The sequence below is a fragment of the Phyllobates terribilis genome, unplaced genomic scaffold (assembly GCF_046119375.1).
Source record: "Phyllobates terribilis strain yellow unplaced genomic scaffold, ASM4611937v1 Scaffold_1__5_contigs__length_1240528914, whole genome shotgun sequence".
Lineage (NCBI taxonomy): Eukaryota > Metazoa > Chordata > Amphibia > Anura > Dendrobatidae > Phyllobates > Phyllobates terribilis.
Genome location: NW_027362761.1, coordinates 159,533,298 through 159,559,204, shown reverse-complemented (window position 1 = coordinate 159,559,204; position 25,907 = coordinate 159,533,298). Strand labels below are relative to the sequence as shown.

Sequence of the window (25,907 nt, the reverse complement as noted above, 5' to 3'; positions counted from 1 at the left end):
TTTTTTTCTGCATCTAGCTCTGAAAAAATATTTGGGCTTCTAGCAGTGTGTGGGACTTGGTCTATTAGTCCATCTATACTGACCTCCATCAGGTTGCAAATTGAATAAAAAAATTTTCTGCATCTAGCTCTGAAAAAATATTTGGGCTTCTAGCGGTGTGTGGGACTTGGTCTATTAGTCCATCTATACTGACCTCCATCAGGTTGCAAATTAAAAATAATTTTTTTCTGCATCTAGCTCTGAAAAAATATTTGGGCTTCTAGCAGTGTGTGGGACTTGGTCTATTAGTCCATCTATACTGACCTCCATCAGGTTGCAAATTAAAAATAATTTTTTTCTTCATTTAGCTCTGAAAAAATATTTGGGCTTCTAGCAGTGTGTGGGACTTGTTCTATTAGTCCTTCTATACTGACGTCCAGCAGGTTGCAAATTGAATATAATTTTTTTCTGCATCTAGCTCTGAAAAAATATTTGGGCTTCTAGCGGTGTGTGGGACTTGGTCTATTAGTCCATCTATACTGACCTCCATCAGGTTGCAAATTAAAAATAATTTTTTTCTGCATCTAGCTCTGAAAAAATATTTGGGCTTCTAGCAGTGTGTGGGACTTGGTCTATTAGTCCATCTATACTGACCTCCATCAGGTTGCAAATTAAAAATAATTTTTTTCTGCATCTAGCTCTGAAAAAATATTTGGGCTTCTAGCAGTGTGTGGGACTTGGTCTATTAGTCCATCTATACTGACCTCCATCAGGTTGCAAATTAAAAATAATTTTTTTCTTCATTTAGCTCTGAAAAAATATTTGGGCTTCTAGCAGTGTGTGGGACTTGTTCTATTAGTCCTTCTATACTGACCTCCAGCAGGTTGCAAATTGAATATAATTTTTTTCTGCATCTAGCTCTGAAAAAATATTTGGGCTTCTAGCGGTGTGTGGGACTTGGTCTATTAGTCCATCTATACTGACCTCCATCAGGTTGCAAATTAAAAATAATTTTTTTCTGCATCTAGCTCTGAAAAAATATTTGGGCTTCTAGCGGTGTGTGGGACTTGGTCTATTAGTCCATCTATACTGACCACCATCAGGTTGCAAATTAAAAATAATTTTTTTCTGCATCTAGCTCTGAAAAAATATTTGGGCTTCTAGCAGTGTGTGGGACTTGGTCTATTAGTCCATCTATACTGACCTCCATCAGGTTGCAAATTGAATAAAAAAATTTTCTGCATCTAGCTCTGAAAAAATATTTGGGCTTCTAGCGGTGTGTGGGACTTGGTCTATTAGTCCATCTATACTGACCTCCATCAGGTTGCAAATTAAAAATAATTTTTTTCTGCATCTAACCCAGCCAATAGTTTTGGCCTAATACCACAGTTTGGCCACTCAGCTCTGCTCGGTTACCATCCATTGTTTTTTTGTGCAAACAACTCCAGAGTTGTGAATTAGTTAACTACCAAAATGAGTGGAAAAAGGCCTGCTGCTGGTGGAAAGGGGAATAGGCGTGTTGGGAAGGGGAAAAAAGGTTGTGTCCGTGGGGTAGGTGCAGAAGAAAGACCATCTTCCAGCCAAACTAAAATGTCTACTTCTTTTAGCGGACAATGTGATAAGATCCCTTTCTTACGGCCACGCCAATCGCTACAAATTCCAGATGAGGCACAAAAACAGCAGGTGCTTCAACGGATATCAAGTGCTCCTTTAAGTGGGCTCTCCTCCACATCAACTTCAACATCACAAATACTCCAGTCCTCAAAGGTGTCACCCAAATCGCACTTGCTTCCTCACAGCTCCCAAATCTCCAGCTGCCCGTCTGAGTATGAGGTAGAACAGATGGTTGAGTCTGCAGAGCTGTTTACTCATACTATAGCCTGGGAATCAGAGGTCGACTCCAGCGCTTCTGTGAATCCAGACGAGGAAATGATCTGCACTGATGCCCAGAATCTTTATGAGTCGGATCCAGGACCAGACGCAGAAGGTTCTGACCATAATGTAGACCCTCATTCCCAAACTGTAACTCCTGTTGGTGGAGACAATGAGGAAGACGATGATAAGACTCAAATACCTGATTGGAGCGACAACTTTAGTTTTTTGTCAGGGCAGGAACAGGTTGGCTCTGAGGACGACGGGTGTGATAACGCACAGGGTGATGATGATGAGGTCGGAGATCCCACTTACTGTCAACCCACAGTCAGCCAAGAGATGAGGTCAGCAGAGGAGGTGGAGGAAGATGCTAGTGACGACGAGGTCAGGTTGCGCCTTCCTGGACAGAGACGTAGTACTGGAAGCACGTCAACAACTGCATCCTCAAACACAACTCTGCCTCTCACCACAAGTCGTGGTGGCTCTTCAGGTCGCATGGGTGCTAAGCCTTGCATAGCCTGGGCATTTTTTCAGATCGATAAAGATGACCCAACTTGTGTTATCTGTAACATTTGTCAGCAAAAGCTAAGTAGAGGCCAAAAAATACATAGTTTGAGTACTTCATGCATGAACCGGCACATGGACACGAAGCATAAGTTGCAGTGGGAAGCTCAGTGTGCTACAATGCGGTCTAGCCGGCCGGGCCAACCACCGTCTGCCATATCTTGTGCATCCGCGGCCTCTTCATCCTCTGTGACTGGGGGGACAGCAGTCACACCTGTTTTGGGGCGCAGACCTGCCACCTCTTTACCCGCAACAGCCAGCGTGATTGGCAGGTCATCATTTTCTTTGGAGGTGGTAACACCAGCTGGTCTTGAGCGCTGTCCGACATCGATAGCACCACCTTTGGATCAAGGCAACCTAACATGTCCGCCTGCATCTTCCTCACAGACCGGCAGTTTGCCGGGGACACCCTTATCAACCCCGTCTAAGCACAATAGCCAGCCCTCGGTCCCTCAGATGTGGACAAGTAAAAGACCATTTCCTCCTAGCCATGAGAAAGCTAAGAGGTTGAATTTCACCATCTGCAAGCTCTTGGCTACAGAAATGCTGCCTTTCCGCCTGGTGGACACAGAGGATTTTCGAGACCTTATGTCCGTCGCAGTGCCCCAGTACCAGATGCCCAGTCGGCACTACTTCTCAAAGAAAGGTGTGCCTGCGCTCCACCAGCATGTCGCACACAACATCACCGCTTCTTTGAGAAACTCTGTGTGTGACAGGGTGCATTTCACCACAGACACTTGGACGAGTAGGCATGGACAGGGGCGTTACATGTCGCTGACTGGGCACTGGGTAACTATGGTGACAGCAGGACAAGGGGCTGCTGTCCAAGTCTTGCCGTCCCCACGAGTTGTGCGTCAATCCTCTTTATGTCATTTTTCCTCCACTGCTTCTGCCTCCTCAACCTCCTCTCGGTCTTCCACCTGCACCCAAAGCCTGTCTGGTCATGCCACAAGCTTTCTAACTGCGCAGAAGGGATCCTGCACACCTCCTTACTATGCTGGCAGTAGGGCTCAACGTCATCAGGCGGTTTTTACATTGAAATGTCTGGGAAATGTGAGTCACACAGCTGAGGAGTTGTGGTCAGCTCTGGAGAACCAATTTCATGAATGGTTGTCTCCACTGGACCTGAAACCAGGGAAGGCCGTGTGCGACAATGCTGCAAACCTGGGTGCGGCCCTTCGCCGGGGCAATGTCACACACGTGCCTTGTATGGCTCACGTGTTGAACCTGGTTGTCCAGCAATTTTTAGCCCACTATCCCAGACTAGATGGCCTTCTGCAGAGGGCACGGTCGCTGTGTGCTCACTTCCGCCGTTCGCATCCCGCAGCTCAGCGACTTACATCTCTACAGAAGTCGTTGGGCCTGCCACTTCACCGGCTAAAATGCGATGTGCCTATCCGGTGGAATTCAACTCTGCACATGTTGCAGCGACTGTGGCAGCACCGACAAGCCCTGGTGCAATACGTTCTGACGTATAGCCTGGGCCAACGAGATTCAGAGGTGGGGCAAATCACGCTGGAGGAGTGGTCTCAGATCAGGGACCTATGCACCCTTCTGCACAGTTTTGAAATGGCGACGAAGATGTTTAGTGCTGACGATGCCATTATCAGCATGACTATTCCGGTGATTTACATGCTGGAGCACATGTTAAACAGAATTCGGAGTCAGGTGGTGGCACAAGAGGAGGTGGAGGAAGTAGAGGAGGAGGAGTTGTATGCGGAAGGGCTAACATCTGCAAGGTCCAGACGGTCGGCAGCACCAGGGCGGCAGGCATGTGAGGGTGGGGGAGATGATTTTACCAGGGCGCATGGTAGCAGCCAAACTAGTGAGGAAGGTGCAGGAGCCCAGGAAGAAGTGGAGGACGAACTGATGGAAGACTCATCAGATGAGGGAGACCTTGATCACATTTCTGTTGTGCGAGGTTGGGGGGAGAGGACAGAGGAAGGAAGCATGATTGTTACCTCGCCACCAACACAACAGGGACTTGGTGCTCCTGGATGCGCAACACACATGAGTGCCTTCTTGCTGCACTACCTGCAACATGACCCTCGAATTGTGAGAATTAGAAATAATCCTGACTACTGGGTTGCCACACTGTTAGATCCCCGGTACAAAAGTAAATTTGCAGAAATTATTCCTGCCATAGAAAGGGATGCACGCATGCAGGAGTATCAGCAGAGACTGTTGCAGAATCTTACATGTGCTTTTCCACAAAATACCAGTGGTGCACGTAGTGAATCTCACAGTTCCAACTTGCCAACCGTGGGACCGTCAAGTGTTCAGCACTCAAACCGTAACAGAACCACAGTATCTGCTGGTAACATCAATTTTGCGGAATCATTTCACCACTTTTTTAGCCCATCCTTTGCAAGGCCACAGGAGACAAGAAGTCTGACACATAGTCAACGCCTAGAGACGATGGTACAGGAGTATCTCCAAGTAAACATTGAAGCCACGACTGTGTCACTGGACCCTTGCTCTTTTTGGGCTTCCAATCTGGATAAATGGCCGGAGCTAGCCACTTACGCCTTGGAGATCTTGTCATGCCCCGCAGCCAGCGTTCTGTCTGAACGTGTGTTCAGCGCTGCTGGTGGTGTGCTGACAGATAAGCGCACGCGGCTCTCCACTGATAATGTAGACAGACTCACGTTCATAAAGATGAACAAATCATGGATCCGAAACGACTTTTCTACCCCTGTGTCATCCTGGGGAGAGTAAAAGCTTGATGATTGGTTAAAATCACCCTACCAACCGTTTTAAGCTTTCAAATTACTAATCATGTTTATCTGTATCTTGACTGGAAAATAATTTGGGCTTTGTAGCAGTGTGCAGCACTGATCCTATTAGGCCATCTATAATAAGCTTCACCAGATTTAAAATTAAAAATAATTTTTAGCTGCATCTAGCCCGGAAAATAATTTTGGGGCTCCGAGATGCGCAAGACACATAAGTGCCTTCTTGCTGCACTACCTGCAGCATGACCCTCATATTGTCAGAATTCGAAGTAATCATGACTACTGGGTTGCCACACTCTTAGATCCCCCAAACTTTTCGATCAACCTTTTCATTTTAATAAAGACCAAAAAAATGGTCATTTTTGAAATTATAAGCATTAGCAGGTTGTTAGAAACTGAAATCAAACAGTTTTCAACTCAAAACTTTATTCTAGGTGATGTTACATTTTCACATAGGACCCCTTGTTCGAAAGGAGCTTCTGAACTCTCTCGTCCATTGAATTTGTCAGGTTTTGGATGGTTTCTGCTTCAATTGTTTTGCATGAGGACAGAATACCCTCCCAGAGCTGTTGCTTAGATGTGAACTGCCTCCCGCCATCATAGACACTCCTTTTAATGATGCTCCAAAGGTTCTGAATGGGGTAGAGGTCAGGGGAGCATGGGGGTCACACCATAAGTTTGTCCCCTTTTATGCCCATATCAGCCAGAGATGCAGATGTTTTATGTGCAGCATGAGATGGTGCATTATCATGCAGAAAAATGATCTTGCTGTGAAATACACGGTTCTTCTTCTTGAACCATGGCAGGAAGTGCTGTTTGAGAAAATCCACATACATTATGCAGTTCATCTTTAGCGCCTTCAGGGATCCTAAAGGGGCCGACAATCTCTCTCCCCATGATTCCAGCCCAAAACATTACTCCACCTCCTCCTTGTTGGCGCTGTAGCCGTGTTTGCGTGGGGTGTCCATCAACCAGCCATCCTCCACTCCATTCATCTGGACCATCGAGCGCTGCACGGCACTCATCCGTGAACAAAACAGTTTTGAAATCAGTCTTCATGTAATGTTTGGCCCACTGGAGCTGTTTCTGCTTGTGTGAAGTGGATAGAGGAGGTCGACAGGATGGCGTATGCACAGCTGCAAACCTCTGAAGGACCCTGCATCTTGTTGTTCGGGGGACGTTGGAGGCACAAGCAGCTTCAAAAACTTGTCTGCTGCTATGACAAGGCTTTTTTGCCGCTGCTCTTTCAACCTGACGTAATTGCCTGTAGGAAAGAGTCCTCAATTTGCCCTTATCAGCACGCACACGTATATACTGTGAATCAGCTACATACTTCTTGATTGCCAAGACACTTCATCCTGATCATCGCACAATGTTGATTGTAGTCATGCCTTGACCTAAACACTCCACAATTTGTTGCTTCTCAGCAGCCGACACATCCTTTTTCTTTCCCATTTTGGCAGAAAATGTAGGCTGCTTAATAATGTGAGAGAGCCTTCTTAAGTAGTCTTGCCTTTCATTGGACACACCTGCCAAACTAATTAGCACAGGTGTCTGCAATTGCTTACAGTGATATAAAGAGCCCTGACACACATCACCATCAATGAGTTTAACTGACAAACATACAAATTCTTCCCTTATCACTCCTAAACACTTTTTGCATAATAATTTGGAACGCGGTGTACATGTGCTTTTCCACAAAACACCAGTGGTTCACGTAGTGAATCTTACAGTTCTAACTTGCCAACCGTGGTCTGTATGGAATTGTTCAATAAAGGGCCCAAAATTAAGATAACATAGATGGGAGAGGTCTCTATGAATAGGAATTCCTAAGTATTTGATACCCTGTGAGGGCCAGGCAAAGGGAAAGTTGGACTGGATGGAATCCTATATGGATTTAGGGAGGGAGACATCGAGGGCCTCAGACTTCGCTGCATTGATTTTAAAATTTTACCATGTAACAAAGTGATCTATTTCAGCCATAACAGCAGGGATGGATATATGTGATTGAGTGATATATACTAGGACATCATCAGCAAATAGAGAGCACTTGTACTCGGTGCCTCCCACCTCAATCCACCTAATATTGGGGTTATGGCGAATTGATGAGAGCAGGTGCTCCGTCACTAGGATGTATAAGAGAGGGGACAGAGGACATCCCTGCCTTGTCCCATTGTTGATTGTGAAAGGTGATGAAAATGTTCTGACGCACCCCCTGGGCCTTGGGACACCCGGAGCCGGACCCTTTTTGGTGGATGCTGGTGGTTGTAGTCTTCGTGGCGGCGATCCGGTTCCGTGGCTCAGGGCGGTCAAACCAGTGGCGGAACTATTTATGTGGTTTTGATGTTTAAATGTCCGACTACGCCACCCGTGGATTGCGGTCAGAGTGAACCGCCGCTACAGGGCAGACCGCTAAGGCTGGTGTTGTGGGTGCAGCAGAGCGTAGCATAACTCCCCACGGGAGGAGTATAGCCTCAGGGCAGTGTATGCGGAGGATGGGGGTGATGGTGCAGGGCAGCAGCAGTAACGACACGGAGTCAGTGATGCAGTTCAGGGCCTTTACTCACAGTTCTTATTATCCAGACCACGTCTGCAGGTAACGGCTGCCCACGTCGTACTGTGCTCACCAGGTGAGGGGCTCAGACAACTCCCAGATAACTTTGGAGCGCTTCACAGGACCCCCTTTGTGTGTCCTTTGTCTGGCCTTTCTTACCAACACTTCTGTCCGGCTGCCTCGGGCCTCCTCTTGGTAAACTTGGCGCCAGTTTCCCTGACCCTATGTGGTGCCTTCCTAGCGGGTGGAGCAAGGGGCTGCGCCACATAAAATGTCAGAGCCTCCGGTTTCTAGCTGAGGGTCGTTTCCTGCCTCCACTAGTTCGGGAACCGGTCTCCCCCTTTGGCCTGACCCCTCCACGCAGGTGGATTCGGGCGTGCGGTGGCGACTCGCCCGTCCGCACCCCTGGGATCCCTTCATTCCTCGTTCCTGGAGCCTTCTCCGCTCCTCTTCCTTCCTTCTCCCTCTTGCAGGCCTGGGCCTCTGTTACTAGGCCCGCCTCCGGAGCAGAGCTCATGCAGAGCCCCTGCTCCCTGCCACTTCTGCTCAGACTTCTCTGCACTGAACTAAGATGGTGCCCACCTTTTATACTCCCTTCTCAATGCACCCAGGAACTGCTTCCTCCCTGCTCCTGCACTGCAGGGTTCCCCTTCCTCAGTGTTCCCTCCCCCCACTCCAGCCAGGGACAGGGACTGTCGTGCCCATCTCAGGGGCATATTGGTCGCCCTGCCCCATGGCAATGTGGTGTAATGCATGCAGGTGTCGGGTCCTGATCCACACTCCATCCTTATCTGAGAGTGAGATATCACACCTCTGGGTGAGGTGCAATACGTCTGTAGCAACCGAGCCCTCGGTGCTACAGTTCCATTTATCTTCAGCCTAGGTGACGTATTGTGATACAGGGCCGTGATTTTGGCTATAAAAGGGTCCCCTAGACCCCTACCCCAAGCTTTTTAAGAGAATCATATATGGCGTGCCAGGAGACTCTATGGAATGCTTTCTCAGCATCCAACGAGAGTATCTACTTACAAATTTTTAACTGCATCTAGCCCAGGAAATACTTTGTGCCTAGTAGCAGTGTCTGCTAGTCAGCGGATTATCCCGGCTGTTAAGCAAGCTACACCACCTGTAGTTTGGACACTTAATTTTTTCAAAGGAAATGCTTCGGGACCACGGGATACTTAGTGTAGAGCATCAGGAGGCACCCCAAGGCATAGGGGCTGGGACTGGCACTAGGATGCCTTGCGGTGGACAGCCGAGCTCGATCCTTATAAAAGCTTTTTAACTGCAGCAGCTTTAGTGGACGCTACTGGAGCTGGAATTACGCGGCTGCTGGCATGAGACTTGCCCTCCAATAGATCCTTGTAAATGGATTTAAAGTGTATTCATTCAAATTAGAGGGACAATTTAAATTAAAAAGCTTAGAGCTGCCTCCACCACAGGGGGGCTCTCTCGACCCACCAGCGGACAGGCACCAGTATTGGGAGAGGGGGGCTGGCCGTCAGGGTTCACCGCGGCTCTGGCACAAACCCGGCGACACGGAGGTGGCACGGGCAGGAGCGGACTGGCCGTCTCGGCTTCTCACTTTTTGGATTTTAGAAGGGCATGACATGCCTATATCTGTGTCTCCCCCTCCTTTTACTCCTCCACCTCTTTTCTTTTCGCATGACTATATGTACTTGTCACTTTTCCATGTGTTAGTTGTGTCTTCTGAGCAGTTTGTCAGCTTTTGGACACCTTTGAAGGTGTTTTCTATGTGTTTCTATGTGTTTTTGTTTGCCTGCCATTGGTTTTAACGGTGTTCGAAGGTGTTCGACGAACAGTTCGGCGAACACACGGGTGTTCGACGAACCGAACCGAACTCGAACACTACGGGGGTGGCTCAACACTACTCCTGAGCAGAGCTCCTACAGAGCTCCTGCTCCCTCTACTTCTCCTCTCAGACTGCTCACACTCCCAAGATGGCTTCCCTCTTTATACTACTCCTAACAAGTGCTCCCCTGATTTACTTTCTCCACCCACACCCACTACATGGTTCCCCCTACTTTGGTTCCCCCCACTCCAGCCAGGGACAGGGCTCAGCAGGAAGCGCGACACATCTTGCCCTTCCAGCTGGTCTGGAGTAGTGTAGTGTTGGATGCTGGTGTTAGGGTCCCGGGCTGTACTCCTTCCTTACCTGAGAGGGAGATACCACACCTCTGGGTGAGATGCAGTACCTCTGTGGTGACCGAACCCTCAGGGGCGCCACACTTGTCTATAATTTTCTTTCTAATCTCCTGAGACAACTCTTTCCTTTGCTTCCTCTCGTCCATGTTGAGTGTGGTACACACCATGCCATCAAACAGCACAGTGAGTATCTGTAGCCCTATATACAGGCCCACTGACTGATTAAAAGATTGTAGACACCTGTGATGCTAATTAGTGGACACAACTTGATTTAATATGTCCCTTTTGTCACATTATTTTCAGGGGTACCATCATTTCTGTCCAGGCCTATTTCATGAGCTTAATTTTTTTTAAATTCTGTGGAAGCAGGGTTGAAAAGCAATGTCTGACTTTAATTTGTTAATTTCCATAGATTTTTAATTTATTATTACTTTTGTCAGATTCAGGTTATTCTGTGAGCATTGTGGGTTTTTCTTTCATTAAACGAGGGGTACCAACAATTTTGACCACATGTGTAAATCCTCTTCACCCCCAAAAATTATGAAATTGCACTTTTTTTGCAACTTCAACCCACTTGGATTTTTTTCCCACTTTCCAGTGCATCACATGAGAACTGTCATTCCAGCTCTGTGCAATAAGCTCTGGCGAATCCATGAGCCATAAAAATGTTTGCCTGACAATCATGATAATCAAGATTGTAATCTATAAATAGGAATAATTCTATTAGGATGCCTGAATGTATTTTTCACTAGTGTAAAAAAAAGATCTATGACCTCGATTCATCATTCCCTTTGAGCCTGTTTTCTTGTCTAATTTTGTGTGTTTTGAATTTTTTTTTGTTTTCCCCCAATTCATTATTCTATTTGCACCTTTCTTGAAGTCTGTTTCTTATGCCCTGACCTGCTTTTTCTTGTTTTTCTGCTTTGTGGGTGGAGTTTAGCATTTCCAGATGTTTTTGGGTGATTATTTGCAACTTTTTAAAAAGTTTTAAAATTTGGCCAATTCCACTCCAGTAACCCTCTTGAGTAATTTTATGCATGTCAAGCAAAAAGTTCCATTTCAAAAAGTCGCAAAAATGGTTAATGACACAAAAAAATGCCCATTTTTTACTTTGAACAAAATTCACGAACTGTATGCGCCATTTTGATAAATTTGGTGCAATAAATAAATGTCAGCTAATATCACAACACAACAAAATAAAAACATTACCTTTAGTCTTTTTCTACCTATTTCAACAGGTTGGAGCTGTATGTGTCTACTGAGGTTTCTTGGTCCATATAAACAATGTTGTGTATTACGCTTTTCCTCCTGATTATTTTGGCTTTTCAATCAATTTTAGGTAAGTGAACCTTTAAATCTTTAAACCTCTTTTTGACCTCATTGTTCCATCAAATTTCAACATCATCATTTGTTCTGCAGTTAAAGGGAGCCTGTCATGTCCCCAAAATGCTATTAAAGCAGCTCTCCCATCAAACGTTTTATCCTCTTAATATAGTGCTGTCATCATATTATTTGGCACTATGTACTTACAATTGCTCATTTTGCTTTTCTACTAAGCTAATTCTTTTCTTTTCTCTGCTCTATGTAGAAACAGGAAGTCACTTGTACCTGCATTTATCATTCCCCTATTCAATTCCTGACCCAGCTGCTCCCTCCTCCTCCTGTCAGGGACTTTTGCAGTGACTCATGACTCATACAGGTGTAATTGACCTCCTGTTTCTACATAGAGCTTAGAAGGACTCAGCTAGTCAGTTTTTAATCACGGGATGTCATAGACCTAATGGAAAAGAGAAGAAGAATTGAAAGACAAAATATCCGATTTGTGCTGGAGGAATTGTGGTCAAAGAGGCAATCTTCTTCACATATTCTGGGAATGTCCAAAACTTTTGATACTAAGGAGAGATGTCTCTTTACTATTGAATAAAATCAATGAATCTCTTGTAAAATTTCTCCCCAATTGGCTCTCCTTTCTCTGGAAGCAGATGACCTCCCTCAAAAAATTAGACAAGTTTCTTTACATAGTTTTTCTGTTTCTGATATTCCCTGTATTTCCGACATAATTGATATTATGTTCTCCCATAAAGTCTTTGAAACCTCCTTAGCTTTAAGGAATAACTCTCTACCTAAACATAATTCCAAATGGTCCTCTTGGAATGCAATTTTTCCTCCAAGCAAGAGAAGTCTCTTTATATGATGTTTTATTACTTTGCCAGAATTCTTTTAATCTATACTTCATTCTATGTTATTTTTGCACTTGGTATGTTAACGTTGTGGTGCAACTATGTTAAGATGATCTTCATTTCCTTTTTTTTTCCCTCTCCTCTTCCTCCCTACTCCATTTTCTTTTTTCCTTTATTTGGTTGCCTTTCCTTTCCCTGCATCCCTTTCCTGACCCATTGTCCCCTATACTGTAAGAATTCCCCTAATAAAAAGAATTTTGAAAGAAAGGCAAAATGAGCAATTGTAAGTACACAGTGTTATATAATATGCTGATTGCAATATATTAAGAGGATAAAAACTTTGATGGGAGGAGGCGTGCTTCTTTAACCTGCAGATATGGTTTTAAACTGCAGGTTAATAGAGTTTTAAAGCCGTGTGGCCACCGCACTGAGAGCTCTGCTGCCAATAGGAAATAAACTTTATACTTCCCCGGTAGCCTCTAGTTTTCAGTCATAGAGGTGTGGCTGATGCGCTTACTACATTGTGAATGGTGGCTGTAACCACGCCCTGGCATAGACTGACAGCCAGCTCTGCAGTGCACAATTACAAAACCAGCTGTCAGTCGGTGCTAGGAATGTGGTTACAGCCACCACTCACTATTGTGAGGCAGTGACCGAGATCGTATACGAGGGACGTTATACAGTCATGGCCAAAAGTTTTGAGAATGACACCAAAATTATATTTTCACATGATCTGCTGGCCTCTGGTTTTTATTAGTGTTTGTCTGATGTTTATATCACATACAGAAATATAATTGCAATCATATTATGAGTACCAATAGGTTATATTGACAGTTAGAAAGAGTTAATGCAGCAAGTCAATATTTGCAGTGTTGCCCCTTCTTCTTCAAGACCTCTGTAATTCTCCCTGGCATGCTCTCAATCAACTTTTGGACCAAATCCTGACTGATAGCAGTCCATTCTTGCATAATCAATGCTTGCATTTTGCCAGAATTTGTTGGTTTTTGTTTGTCCACCCGTCTCTTGATGATTGACCACAAGTTCTCAATGGGATTAAGATCTGGGGAGTTTCCAGGCCATGGACATAAAATCTCTATGTTTTGTTCCATGAGCCATTTAGTTATCACCTTTGCTTTATGGCAAGGTGCTCCAACATGCTGGAAAAGGCATTGTTGGGCGCCAAACTGCTCTTGGACGGTTGAGAGAAGTTGCTCTTGGAGGACATTCTGGTACCATTCTTTATTCATGGCTGTGTTTTTAGGCAAGACTGTGAGTGAGCCGATTCCCTTGGCTGAGAAGCAACCCCACACATGAATGGTTTCAGGATGCTTTACAGTTGGCATGAGACAAGACTGGTGGTAGCGCTCACCTCTTCTTCTCCGAATAAGCTGTTTTCCAGATGTCCCAAACAATCGAAAAGGGGATTCATCAGAGAAAATGACTTTGCCCCAGTCCTCAGCAGTCCACTCCCTGTACCTTTTGCAGAATATCAGTCTGTCCCTGATGTTTTTTCTGGAGAGAAGTGGCTTCTTTGCTGCCCTCCTTGAAACCAGCCCTTGCTCAAAGAGTCTCCGCCTCACAGTGCGTGCAGAAGCACTCACACCAGCCTGCTGCCATTCCTGAGCAAGCTCGTCACTGCTGGTAGTCCGATCCCGCAGCTGAAACAGTTTTAAGATATGGTCCTGGCGCTTGCTGGTCTTTCTTGGGTGCCCTGGAGCCTTTTTGACAACAATGGAAGCTCTCTCCTTGAAGTTCTTGATGATGCGATAGATTGTTGACTGAGGTGCAATCTTTGTAGCTGCGATACTCTTCCCTGTTAGGCCATTTTTGTGCAGTGCAATGATGGCTGCACGTGTTTCTTTAGAGATAACCATGGTTAACTGAAGAGAAACAATGATACCAAGAACCAGCCTCCTTTTAAAATGTCCAGTGATGTCATTCTTACTTAATCATGACTGATTGATCGCCAGCCCTGTCCTCATCAACACCCACACCTGTGTTAATGGATCAATCACTAAAACGATGTTAGCTGCTCCTTTTAAGGCAGGACTGCAATGATGTTGAAATGTGTTTTGGGGGTTAAAGTTCATTTTCTGGGCAAATATTGACTTTGCAAGTACAGTAATTGCTGTTAAGCTGATCACTCTTTGACATTCAGGAGTATATGCAAATTGCCATTACAAAAAATGAAGCAGTAAACTTTGAAAAATTACTATTTGTCTCATTCTCAATACTTTTGGCCATGACTGTATATCCCCCAGAATGTGTACAGAGACCTATTAAATCCATTGGAGTGCATTGCAGTCACAGACACAGCTACGGCTGCAATGTTGGAATGAAGGTGAGCATTGACCTGGTCAGGCTATCTGGCTAAGGCAGATTAAGTAAAACCCGGCCGGGCCTTCATTTCTTGAAGGAGGCTACAGGAAGGCAGTGGGGGGCCTCCTCCTTCCAACCCGGGTTTGCCACAGGTCCTTTAAAAACCCTGCACTAAGGATTAGTGTTGTTCAGTGTTGGGACCTGCTAGGAGGATAGCAGGAAAACTCGGCAGGACAGTGTATAGCTGAACCCACACCTGGGAAGGCTCTGAGCGGCCCGGCGCGGCCTTTGCCCATGGCAACCATTGTGTATGAACTTCTGTTAACCCGGCTGCGAACCGGAGGACTTTCTGTTAACCCGTGAGTTTCTGAAATAAAAGCTGTTTATGATGGACTTGCTTGGGTCACTGCCTCAGTTACTGCACGGTGTGAACACCGCCGCCTTACACTATGTACTGAGCGGTGACTGAAGCCATACCTCTATGACTACAGCCGCATGGCTTTAGAACGCCATAAACCTGCAGATTAACCCTATACCTGCAGGTTAATAGTATTTTTTGACATGACAGGTGCCTTTTAAATCTGTTTATAAAAAATGGTCAAAAAGTCACAGTCCTAGTTGTTTAGTCTCAGTCATTTTAATGAGCAAACAACACATTTCATGTCCCCGGGGGCAGAGGAAACCTATAAGTACTTTCTTAGGTTTCTATTTCACCTGATGATTCCAGTGGAAAATTATCTGTGAATAATCTGTTCTTTCTCTTTGTGACTAACCTTTAGAAAAACATACACAGTGTTTTTGTAGACTGTGAAAGTATCACATATGCTTGACAACATTTCTTACATAAGGGTGTATGTGGGCTGAAGGCAAAAGGGTTTTTCACAGAATCGTTATTATGACATCAGTAAGACATGCCATAAAAGTGTGATCTCAACAGCAGGGGTTGTCATGTATTGTGGCTGTAAGGCTACGTGCCCACGATGCAGAAATGCTCCGGATTTTTCCTGAGCGTTTCTGCATCTCCCTGGCAGAAAAAAACGCATGCGGATTGTACATGCAGATTGTACATGTGTTTTTCCTGCCAGGGACAAGCGGACGTGAAGCGTTCTTCACATGCATTTCCGCATGCGGGTTGACAAGCGCTTTCCAAGCGATTTTAGCATCACTTGGAAAGTGCTTGTCAACTTGGTCACACTATATAAATCCATGCAAACAGCATGGATTTATATACTGTGACCGTAAAGAATGTTTAAAAAATAAAAAAAATAAATCTATACTTATCTTCCGATGGCCCCCGCAGTCTTGCTTCGCTGCGTCCTGGCTGCCGGCAGATCGTGGTACACTGAAGGACCTGCCGACGTCAGCGTCGCTTGACCCGTCACATGACTATGACGTCAGCGCAGGTCCTCCAGTCCATCGCGATCCGCCGGCATGCAAGGAGGAGCGCACCGCGGGGTCGTCAGAAGGTAAATATAATCTTTATTTTTTATTTTATTCTTTTTTTCACAGGTTCTATGGTACCCGGGTCCGGAGGGGAGTCTCCTCTCCTCTAGACCTGGGTACCATCCGCACATTGGAACGCATGGAATGTGCATCTCCATATACAGTGATGCGGAATCCATGCAATCTAATGCAAGTCAATGGCGGCGAAAACGCAGCACTTGCACAAAATAATTAGTAGTGCTGCGTTTTTTTCCACAATGATAATCCGCAGCGGAAATGTCCGCAGCATGTGCACAGCACATGCGGATTATCATTGGGGAACATGGCAGGCCTTCTACCATGCGCTTTTTAAGCGTTTCTGCAGTGTTTTTGCCGCTGCGGAAACACTTAAAAAACGCATCGTGGGCACACAGCCTTAAGAAATTAGGCTGCTATAGAGAAGCCTTCACTTCAATAACTACTAATTTCCGCTAACATTGAGTGTGCATTTCTAAATTGATATATTATAACCCCCCTCCATTGGTGCAAACATTCTGCTGCACAACTGTTTCTGCATATTCACAGCAAAACGACATAAATCCAGAAAAAAACAGCTATGTTTACCAATAGTTGGTCACATTACTAATGCACTATAGGGTACACTAGATCCCAATGATAAAAGGTGGAGGAAACACAGGTGGAAAATAATAAGCAGCCACGCACACGCTTATCTATGGGGGAAGAGTTGCTTGGTATTACAAATACACATGGATAAGACTTGTTACACATATACGTGTAGGGCACCATGCCGACTTACAGACTGTTGGTCATGTCTATACAATTATATCAGGCGGGCTACCCAGCACTCTAAGTTCAGCTCACAATGACAGACACCCCAATTCCCCAAGCCTATACCACAGGGCCTGATCCTGCAAAGAAAAAAATTCATGAGGTCATAATTGATTTATTGGCCAAAATGCACAAACTCACAATCCAGAGTCCTCTTTTTCTTTCAAATTCCTACACTGCTGCTTCCAACAGGTGGCACAATAGAGTTCAAGTCTTCTTCCTCTCTGAAGAGGCAATTTGCATATTAAAATTCTTACACTAAAATTAAAAGCAAAAAGATAGAAAAAATCATAGAATAGAACAGCCATACTTACCAATACCTGCAAGATTCAGTAGACCCCCTGGATAAAGGTGGAGGGAGCAGCACAGGTGCAAAATACAATGGATGGTAGGTGTGTGAATGGTTGTCCATCAGTACTTTGCATCTTTGCTGCCACCTCCCTATATAATGGTACCAGGTATTGGTAACAATGGCTGCATTTTTCTTTCATGTTTTTAATAAAACCTATTCCCTGCTCTTTGATGTTTGTTATGCCTTAGGATTTTTTCTCAAAACAATGTAATTATGTAACCAATGTAGACTGCTAAATACTCTAGAGATAATGATATGTTTGTTTTTATTCAATATAGCATTATTTGTAGTGACAGCTCCACATTTAACTTACACTGCAAGATATGGGGACACTGTACAAATGGTCTGTAAATTTCCAGTTACGGAAGAAGATGACCTTAACAAACTTACAGTTTCCTGGCAACATGTACCACCACAGGACCATAAACCAAGTCAAGTAACAATGTTTAACAATGGAAGAGAAGATGTTTTAAGCCAGGATAATATGTATAAAGGAAGAGCAAGTTTGATGACCCGAAAGCTAAAAAATGGGATGGCTGTTCTGCAAATTGAAGAAGTGAAGCTCACTGATGCAGGAAAATATCTATGTGTTTTACATCTTGCTGGATCTGATTTCAAGGCCATCATGCTTAATGTCCAAGGTTAGTTTGTAAATCTGGCCATATACCTTAGATTGCTGATGACTGAACAATTGTTTGTTTGCTTGTTAGCTAATGCTCAAAAACCTTACAACTTTGTAAATATACAAACATTAATTATTGACGTGTGACGTATATATACAGTACAGACCAAAAGTTTGGACACACCTTCTCATTTAAAGATTTTTCTGTATTTTCATGACTATGAAAATTGTACATTCACACTGAAGGCATCAAAACTATGAATTAACACATGTGGAATTATATATTTAACAAAAAAGTGTGAAACAACTGAAAATATGTCTTATATTCTAGGTTCTTCAAAGTAGCCGCCTTTTGCTTTGATGACTGCTTTGCACACTCTTGGCATTCTCTTGATGAGCTTCAAGAGGTAGTCACCGGAAATGGTCTTCCAGCAATCTTGAAGGAGTTCCCAGAGATGCTTGGCACTTGTTGGCCCTTTTGCCTTCACTCTGCGGTCCAGGTCACCCCAAACCATCACGATTGGGTTCAGGTCTGGTGACTGTGGAGGCCAGGTCATCTGGCGTAGCACCCCATCACTCTCCTTCTTGGTCAAATAGCCCTTACGCAGCCTGGAGGTGTGTTTGGGGTCATTGTCCTGTTGAAAAATAAATGATGGTCCAACTAAACGCAAACCGGATGGAATAGCATGCCACTGCAAGATTCTGTGGTAGCCATGCTGGTTCAGTATGCCTTCAATTTTGAATAAATCCCCACTGGTTGCAATTGAAGGAAACATAAATGCGGCCAAGTACAGAGATATCCTGTATGAAAACCTCTTCCAGAGTGCTCTGGACCTCAGACTAGTTGCATCATTCCCAAGAAGACTCATAGCTGTACTAGCTCAAAAGGGTGCTTCTACTCAATACTGAGCAAAGGGTCTGAATACTTATGACCATGTGAAATTTCAGTTTTTCTTTTTTAATAAATTAGCAAAAATTTCTACATTTCTGTTCTTTTTCAGTCAAGATGGGGTGCAGAGTGTACTTTAATGAGAAAAAAATGAACTTTTTAGAATTTACCAAATGGCTGCAATGAAACAAAGAGTGGAAAATTTAAAGGGGTCTGAAACTTTCCATACCCACTGTGTATATATATATATATATATATATATATATATATATATATATATATATATATATACACACACACATTAACATATATGGCTGTGTTGATGGAAAAATCAAAAGGTTATGGGTCTTGGAAATAAAGGAGGAAATAATGAAGGTGCAGAAACTAAAATTGGCTACCATGGGAAGGGTTTAAAGAGGCTCCCTGGAATTGGTATATTGATGGCCTATCCTTTGGATTGGTTGAAAGTCTTGTGGACTCTGTTTTGAAATTGCTATTCTTTTACTATTTACATTTATTTGTCTACCAGAATGCCATTAACTTATTAACGATTTTGACATAGACTTGATCTGTAGAAGTCTAATCAAACATTTAAGAATAGTGATAGGTATACGGCACTCCTGTAGAGAGAATCAGGTGCTCAAGAAGGGTTCCACTACGATCCTTGGATTGCCAAAATAAAAATCTAATCTATCTACATTTTGCCAAGTATCTTTGCATTCAAGAGGACATTGATTCATTGGATTTAATTACTATATTTGGAATAGGAAGGATTTTTTCCCCAAATATAAGGAAAATATTTTTTGGATATTCCTTTCCTCTGGATTAACACAGTAGCATTATAGGTTGTTCCTAATGGGTTTGTGTCTTTTTTAAACCTTATTAACTCTGTAACTATGTGTATTTACATTAAACATGATTTTTTTTTCATTATTTTCATTACAGCGTCTTACAGTAAAATTGTGACTTCTTCTCATATATCAGAAGACAACGAATTATCTTTGACATGTGAATCATTAGGTTTTCCTAAGGCAGAGGTATACTGGGAAAAAAATGGAGTTAATGTAAGTTCTCCAGTAAATACTTCACACACTCAGACTACAGATGGCTTTTATAAAATAACAAGCACTATCAAAGGCATGAACGTGACTGACTCCTACCATTGTGTATTCTGGAACAAAGCACTTAATGAGAAGACAGAAGCTTCACTGGAACATTCAGGTACTTTCTGGGAATATATTAATCTACTATAGGAAAAGCTAAAGGGCAATTTAATGCATGCAATATAAGATTTCCCATTTCACCAAATATATATTACAGTATCTGTACATAAGGTCATAATGTAATTTTCATATATGTTTAGAAAGGTAAGTTCATTTATATTTCTTGCTTAGCATTTTCCATTGAAGATAATTTACAATGTGTACCGCCATGGGTACAAACCTAGTCCAGACACACCCTGCACATGGCTGTGTAAGGCTTCTTTTAAGTATACTTAAGCAAACACCATATATAACGGAACAAGAAAATAAATTACGGTAATATTTTCTTGTCTAGGTGAATACATGTGAATTCTCGAGACATACTGTATGTACGATTCCTTCTAGCTTTGTTGTTGCAAGAGTAAAGAGAAAAAGGCTTTGCCAGCTGGGCAGGGGTCAAAAAATATCTTATTTGTAAGCACATGATTTATACAGTGAATTTGGGCTTTTTTGACCATCACATGGTTTGGCTTTTTTTCAGATGGGTACGATGAGACCTTTTTTTAATTCCTGAAATGGTGCTTAAAGGGAACCTGTCAGAATAAACGCTATTAACCTGCAGATATGGGGTTAATCTGCAGATTAGCTTTATTCTCCTGGGCAGTGTTTGGGTTTCAGTCACAGGGGGGAGGCTGTAACCGCTCCCCCAGCCTTGACTGACAGCCAACCCAATGCAGAGGCAGTGTCAGTCAGGGTCGGCGGTGCGGTTACAGAACCCACGCCGGCGCCGCCCATGTGTCTGAAACCCGAATGCCGCCGGGGAGAATAAAGTTAATTTCTCCGCGCAGCGTTCCGCTACGTGCAGGTGTCCCGATAGGTTAGTAGCGCTATTAACCTGCAGATTAACCCCATATCTGCAGGTTAATAGCGTTTTTTTGGGTAATAGGTTTCCTTTAACAAACATTGTAATTTGAAAGGCCATTCATAGCTGCTTTGTAATTGCTTTTTTTATACTGCAATGTTTTTAGAGCTGGCGTTAGTCCTTGACAACTGTTTGACCTTGTTTTGGTTTGATCTTATATAGGGACTGCTACTTGACATTTGATGGCGTTACTAGCTAGCTAATGAAGAATTATTATAACAATTATTGTTGGGCTTTTGATTTATGTTCTTCTAGTTGCACTGAATAAAAAGAACCTATAGAAACCATGCACCCACCTTAGAAACTCAAGAACCACAAACTGCAATAGCAATAGCAGCATCTAGATAGCTAACAGAGAGTAGGGGCTCCCTCTGTTCCCCTTCAGCACTCATGACATGATTGTGTGGTGCCGTTGGTTGACATGGCACCCAGAAGCTTGACAATGGCCTTTGGTTCAGCCATCTATGGAAGCCTAGCTGGTCCTAAAGAGCTGTATGTGAAAGTGACACTGACAGGTATAACTACAGTACTATACAGTGCTATCCTCAGGATAATCTGCTTAATCTTCAACAAGAAAACCAGAAGAAAGAAAAAAAGTACAAACTTCCCATCAATGTATTTAAATAACAAACATCACTTTATTGCAGCAAGCATGTTCATGAGATAAGGACGTAAGTGGCTACAGCTGGCCATGTTTGTGACCAATGACCATGTTTGCAGCAGTAAAGCAATATTTGTGATTGAAATACATCGGTGGTGAGTTCTGTATTTTCATTCTTTTTATTCTGGCTTTTTTTTAAGATTATGGACCTATTCGTATAGGTAGCACCACTTAAGTGTTATTTATTAATGATTTTGTATGGTATAACTATCTGTTATTTTTTAGACAGATTTTTTTTATTAAGGTTTGATAGAAATAATATAATAACATACAGTATATAAAACAGATTTAAAAAAATAAGCCCCCTCCCACCCACGCCTGTTAAGAAATAAACAAAAATGCAACCATCAGTCTTTTAGCACATAGCATATGAATCTTCATAGATCAGGATAAGTACTTTGTCCTTGGAAGTTGAGGAGTTTCCCACTGCAGGGATCATCTTAGTGTTAATGTTAATGGGGACAATAAAAGTTTATGAAACAAATGTTAAAAAGTTACCACTTTAAGAAGTGAGCGTCATTTCTTATCAAAAGTAAGGAAGAGAAGAGCCATAGGTCAGTGACTATTTGTATCAGATAGAGTGTCCAGGCAGGGTCCCCCCAAATTCTCAAATTTCTGTAGCATACCTCTTTTTGTATCTACAAATTTTTCATGTTGGCTGATATTATTGATTTTAGGTAAAAAACTGGGAAGAAAGTAGCACAAATAGGGCCCTATCCGACAAACAATTAAAATAATTATCAGATTATTCTGACCTGATCCGTAGATTTATGCATTTTGAATGTTGTTCAGCTGCTGCGGATCCATGGGTTGTCATATTATAATTCTTGGTAACTGACGTCTTCAATAATCAGCAGCGCGGAAAGAATTCACAAATTTTCCATATCGTCATTATTGATTTTAGAGACATTATTTTGCTACATTAGGTGTTTCTGGGTCCTGCCAATGCTATGCAATATGTTTTTGGGCTCATGGCTATCCGATACCTTAGACTCAAAATTATAACCAAGTATCAGTACTAAGAGATCTAGTGTCAGGTGGCATTCATGTACTGTGTTAATCTGATCTATCAGATCATTCAATACCAATGCATGTAGCAGGTCAACACATTTTGATTCACTATTATAGCCCATCTTGAATAAAAGCAATGGTGTATAATAAACTATATGTGTATGAGATAAATTTGGGAGAGCCTGTGGGCTTCACTGAGACTTTTGGAGTACCTTGTAAAACTTCGACCTAGTTATCACTTAAAAAGGCCAAATCTTTTTGCCATTTATCTTTAAAGGGGTATTCCCATCTCCAAGATCCTATCCCAATATGTAGCAGGTGTAATAATAATAATATTAGCAAATACCTCCAATTAGAAATGTAGTATAGTTTTTCTGATTCACTATGTCTCTTTCCTCATGTGCAGGCATTACAGGATCCATGGTTACGACTACTATACTCTTTTGAAGGGTAGTCTCCAATAGACATTTGTACTGTAAAGAAATCACTCCTCATGTGCTATATGTATTAGTATCTCCTCCAGTGAAATGGGACCCACCAGTAACTGAGCCTCCTCCTGTGATAGCTTAGGAAGACTAACTATCAAGGTTTTCCTGTGTGGAGTGAACCTTAGAATCATATAGGGATGTGAAGAACTCTTTAAAGGGAATCTGTCAGTAGGATCAACCATCCTAAGCCGCCTATATGGGCATGTAGATCATAAGAAGATTAATAAAAATGATATCTGCAATCTGATCTCTTATTCCAGAGAAATCCATGTTTTCCTATATGTAAATGACCTCTTCCAGGCTATAGGACGAATTCTGCCTGGAAGATAACGCCGCCTTCATAGCTCCATAGCTGATGGCCTAGGTACTACCCACCACTGTACAAGGTATCCTTGAGATGTCATAGCTCCACGGCATTATGGGGAAGCCCACGTGGCAATGCCAAATGACATTAGCCTGCACTGTGATGTTCAGCTGCGTGGGAAATGTTGGGGTTTTTGCAAACTGCAAATCAAATCTCAAAATGTTCAAATTAGGAGGAAACCATGAATTTAAGGAAATTCGACTTGAACTCGATGCTCCACGGATCGATCTGCTCATCTATACTGTTGAAGTCTTGTGATGATCGCTAACAAATGCTCAGCCTATTCCCCATCTTAATGGAATCTTTGTTTCTGAAAGAAGTGTTTGTTGTCAGCTACGGTTAGCATGTGTTGATTGAGCTTCTGTTGCAAATCTTGTAGCCTAATCTTACTCCCTACTGTCAAGTCATGAATCTAATTTTATTTTGCTATCTGCACGTCTTTGTCAAGAACTTTTAGCATCTCCCTAGATGAGTGTTTGAAGCCATTGACCTCCTTTATCAGATGTTGCCTCAGGTATGCTTTCATAGTATTCCATATAGTAAGTGCAGAAGCCGTCCCCTCATTAACAATGGTCAGGGATAGAACTCATTATAGGCAACTGTTTTATCCAATATGGGTTGAAACGCCATATTGTTGGAAGCGTCGATGATCTGGTATTATCTTGAGAATTACTCTAAGTGGTGCGCGATCTGATAGCCCTCAAGGTAAGTAATCCAAACTATGAATTTGAATTTGAAGCGCGGCCGCAGGGTTATCCAGGAGCAAATTAACAGAGGAAAGGGAACAATGAACAGATGAATAGCAAAATTGTAAATTAATTGTAAAGTGCTACGGAATATGTTGGCGCTATATAAATAAAAATTATTGTTATTATTATTATTATTATTATTAAGAGTACAGTCTGTTGTTGGATTATGGAGATGCCATAAATCTAGGGCTTAAGGCCTATGGCAACATTTTTATGATTTCTAATTAATTTGTTGAGAGACATATCCATGGTGTTATTAAAGTATCCCATAATTATTCTAGAACCATGTGGGGTCTGAGTAGCAAATTGAATGACTTTCTGTTGGACTACCCCTGAGTAAGGGGAGGGACATTAACAGCTATAATAAAGCAAATGACATTCATCCATATCTGTTCTCTTCATCTACAGTAAGTCAGTGAAGTGGCATTCAAAGGGGACTTTGTCATGCCCGCAGGTGGCGTACGTGGTTCGTGGACCCACTGTGCCACGGACCGGACTTACCCTGGAGGGGCGCAACTAAGCTGCTTCTTTGGTGTTCACTGGAGCCTCTAGTGATGAGGTTAGGTTTGTGCGACAGGTAGCTGCCAGGTGCCACTCCAGGGCGGCGTCCAGCAGTAGCAGCTGACCCCAAGGATCAGAGATGTTAATTCAGATTCCCAGAAAGAGCAGGATGGCCACTGGGACAGATTCAAACTGTGCATGAACCCCAGACAGAATACTGTATGCGATTTCTTATAAAATGTTAATGGGTTAGTACAGTATTATGCAATGTGTTTACTGATAGTTGTACAACACATGAGATCATACTTAAAGTGCAAACACCGATACTTCTATGTCTGTCAGAATAGAAATGAAAATGTGTGAATTTTATCTATCTGTACATATAATTCTACAGAGTTTACAAGCATTGTTTTAATTTTTACTATAAATTAATGTAATGAAACTTTCTTAATTGCAGGACACACAGACATTCTTAATGATGGATTAAACACATACCCACACAGGAATGGTAAGATTACTAAACATTCTCAGAATACTCTTCTGTTTTCAATATGTTAGAGGGAATTTCCAGTTTTTCAAGTACTATACTTTAGTTTAAATTCCCCACTATTTTCACAATCTTTACTGCAGCAAACAGAAAATCCACATATGAACTTTTTCCTCAGTTAACATTTGTCACCTAACAGTGGCCTACCTAGAGTCCGATGGGCCCCGGTGCAAGATTTGGACCGGGGCCCCCTCCTATCCTAATATATATATATCCTCCATCCTGCTATATAGGTTGCTCATCCTGGGATATATATATGCCCTCCATCCTGATATATATGTCCCTCATCCTGCGACCGCAGTTATTACGCCTCTGTTACCTAATCATTACAGGTTACAGTTTACAATTTTACACATGCCACCTGAGGAAGCAGGGTGAAACGCGCATCGGGGCTCTGACAGCACTGGCTAAGCCTTCTCACTTGTGCAGGTGTACAATGATCATCTCTTAACTCTTGCATCTACAGTGGAGAAAATAAATTGTAACATAATCTGATCCCTTACCTATCTCCTACTCATTGTCTCTGTACTCCCGTTTGTGAGTTCTGCCTTTCCCTTCCAGTCTGTTCCGTGTGAACAGAGCCCTGTCCCCTCTGCTCTGCCTTGCTCACCGCTCCGGCGGTTCCAGCCTGCTCTGCCTTGCTCACTGCTGGGGTGCTACCTGATAATAAGTGGAGAGAGACTTCCTTGTGTGCTGTTCCTGGTACTCCACCCGTTTCGTCTGTTGCTGAGGATGGCTGGATAGGAGGTAGCATCCTAGCTACCCAGATGAGACCAGTTTCTCCTGTGGACAGTGGAAGTGATCTCCTTGAAGTGAAGGATTGGCCCTCGAATTCCCTGCGGAACATTCTGGCAGGCCTGAAGAAGAGGGGGCATAAGGGGGGGGTACTGTAACATACCTGGTGGCGTCCTTGCATAGTGGTCCATCTCCCACTGTGCAAGAGCGCGCACTTGATCTCC

The 25,907-nt window shown here is 43.1% G+C and overlaps 1 protein-coding gene across 3 annotated transcripts in view; it reads left to right on the top strand.

The window, feature by feature from the left end:
* Positions 1–25,907, top strand: part of LOC141245174 (programmed cell death 1 ligand 1-like) — a 181,844-nt gene that overhangs the window by 52,817 nt on the left and 103,120 nt on the right. For 2 of the 3 annotated variants that reach the window (XM_073669053.1, XM_073669067.1), the window contains exons 2-5: positions 11,109–11,209; positions 17,271–17,633; positions 19,449–19,724; positions 24,859–24,909. In XM_073669053.1, coding sequence (XP_073525154.1) covers positions 11,155–11,209; positions 17,271–17,633; positions 19,449–19,724; positions 24,859–24,909 — 745 coding nt within the window. In that variant the 5' untranslated portion in view covers positions 11,109–11,154. The remainder of the gene's footprint in view (positions 1–11,108; positions 11,210–17,270; positions 17,634–19,448; positions 19,725–24,858; positions 24,910–25,907) is intronic. The other variant, XM_073669061.1, reaches the window with a different exon arrangement.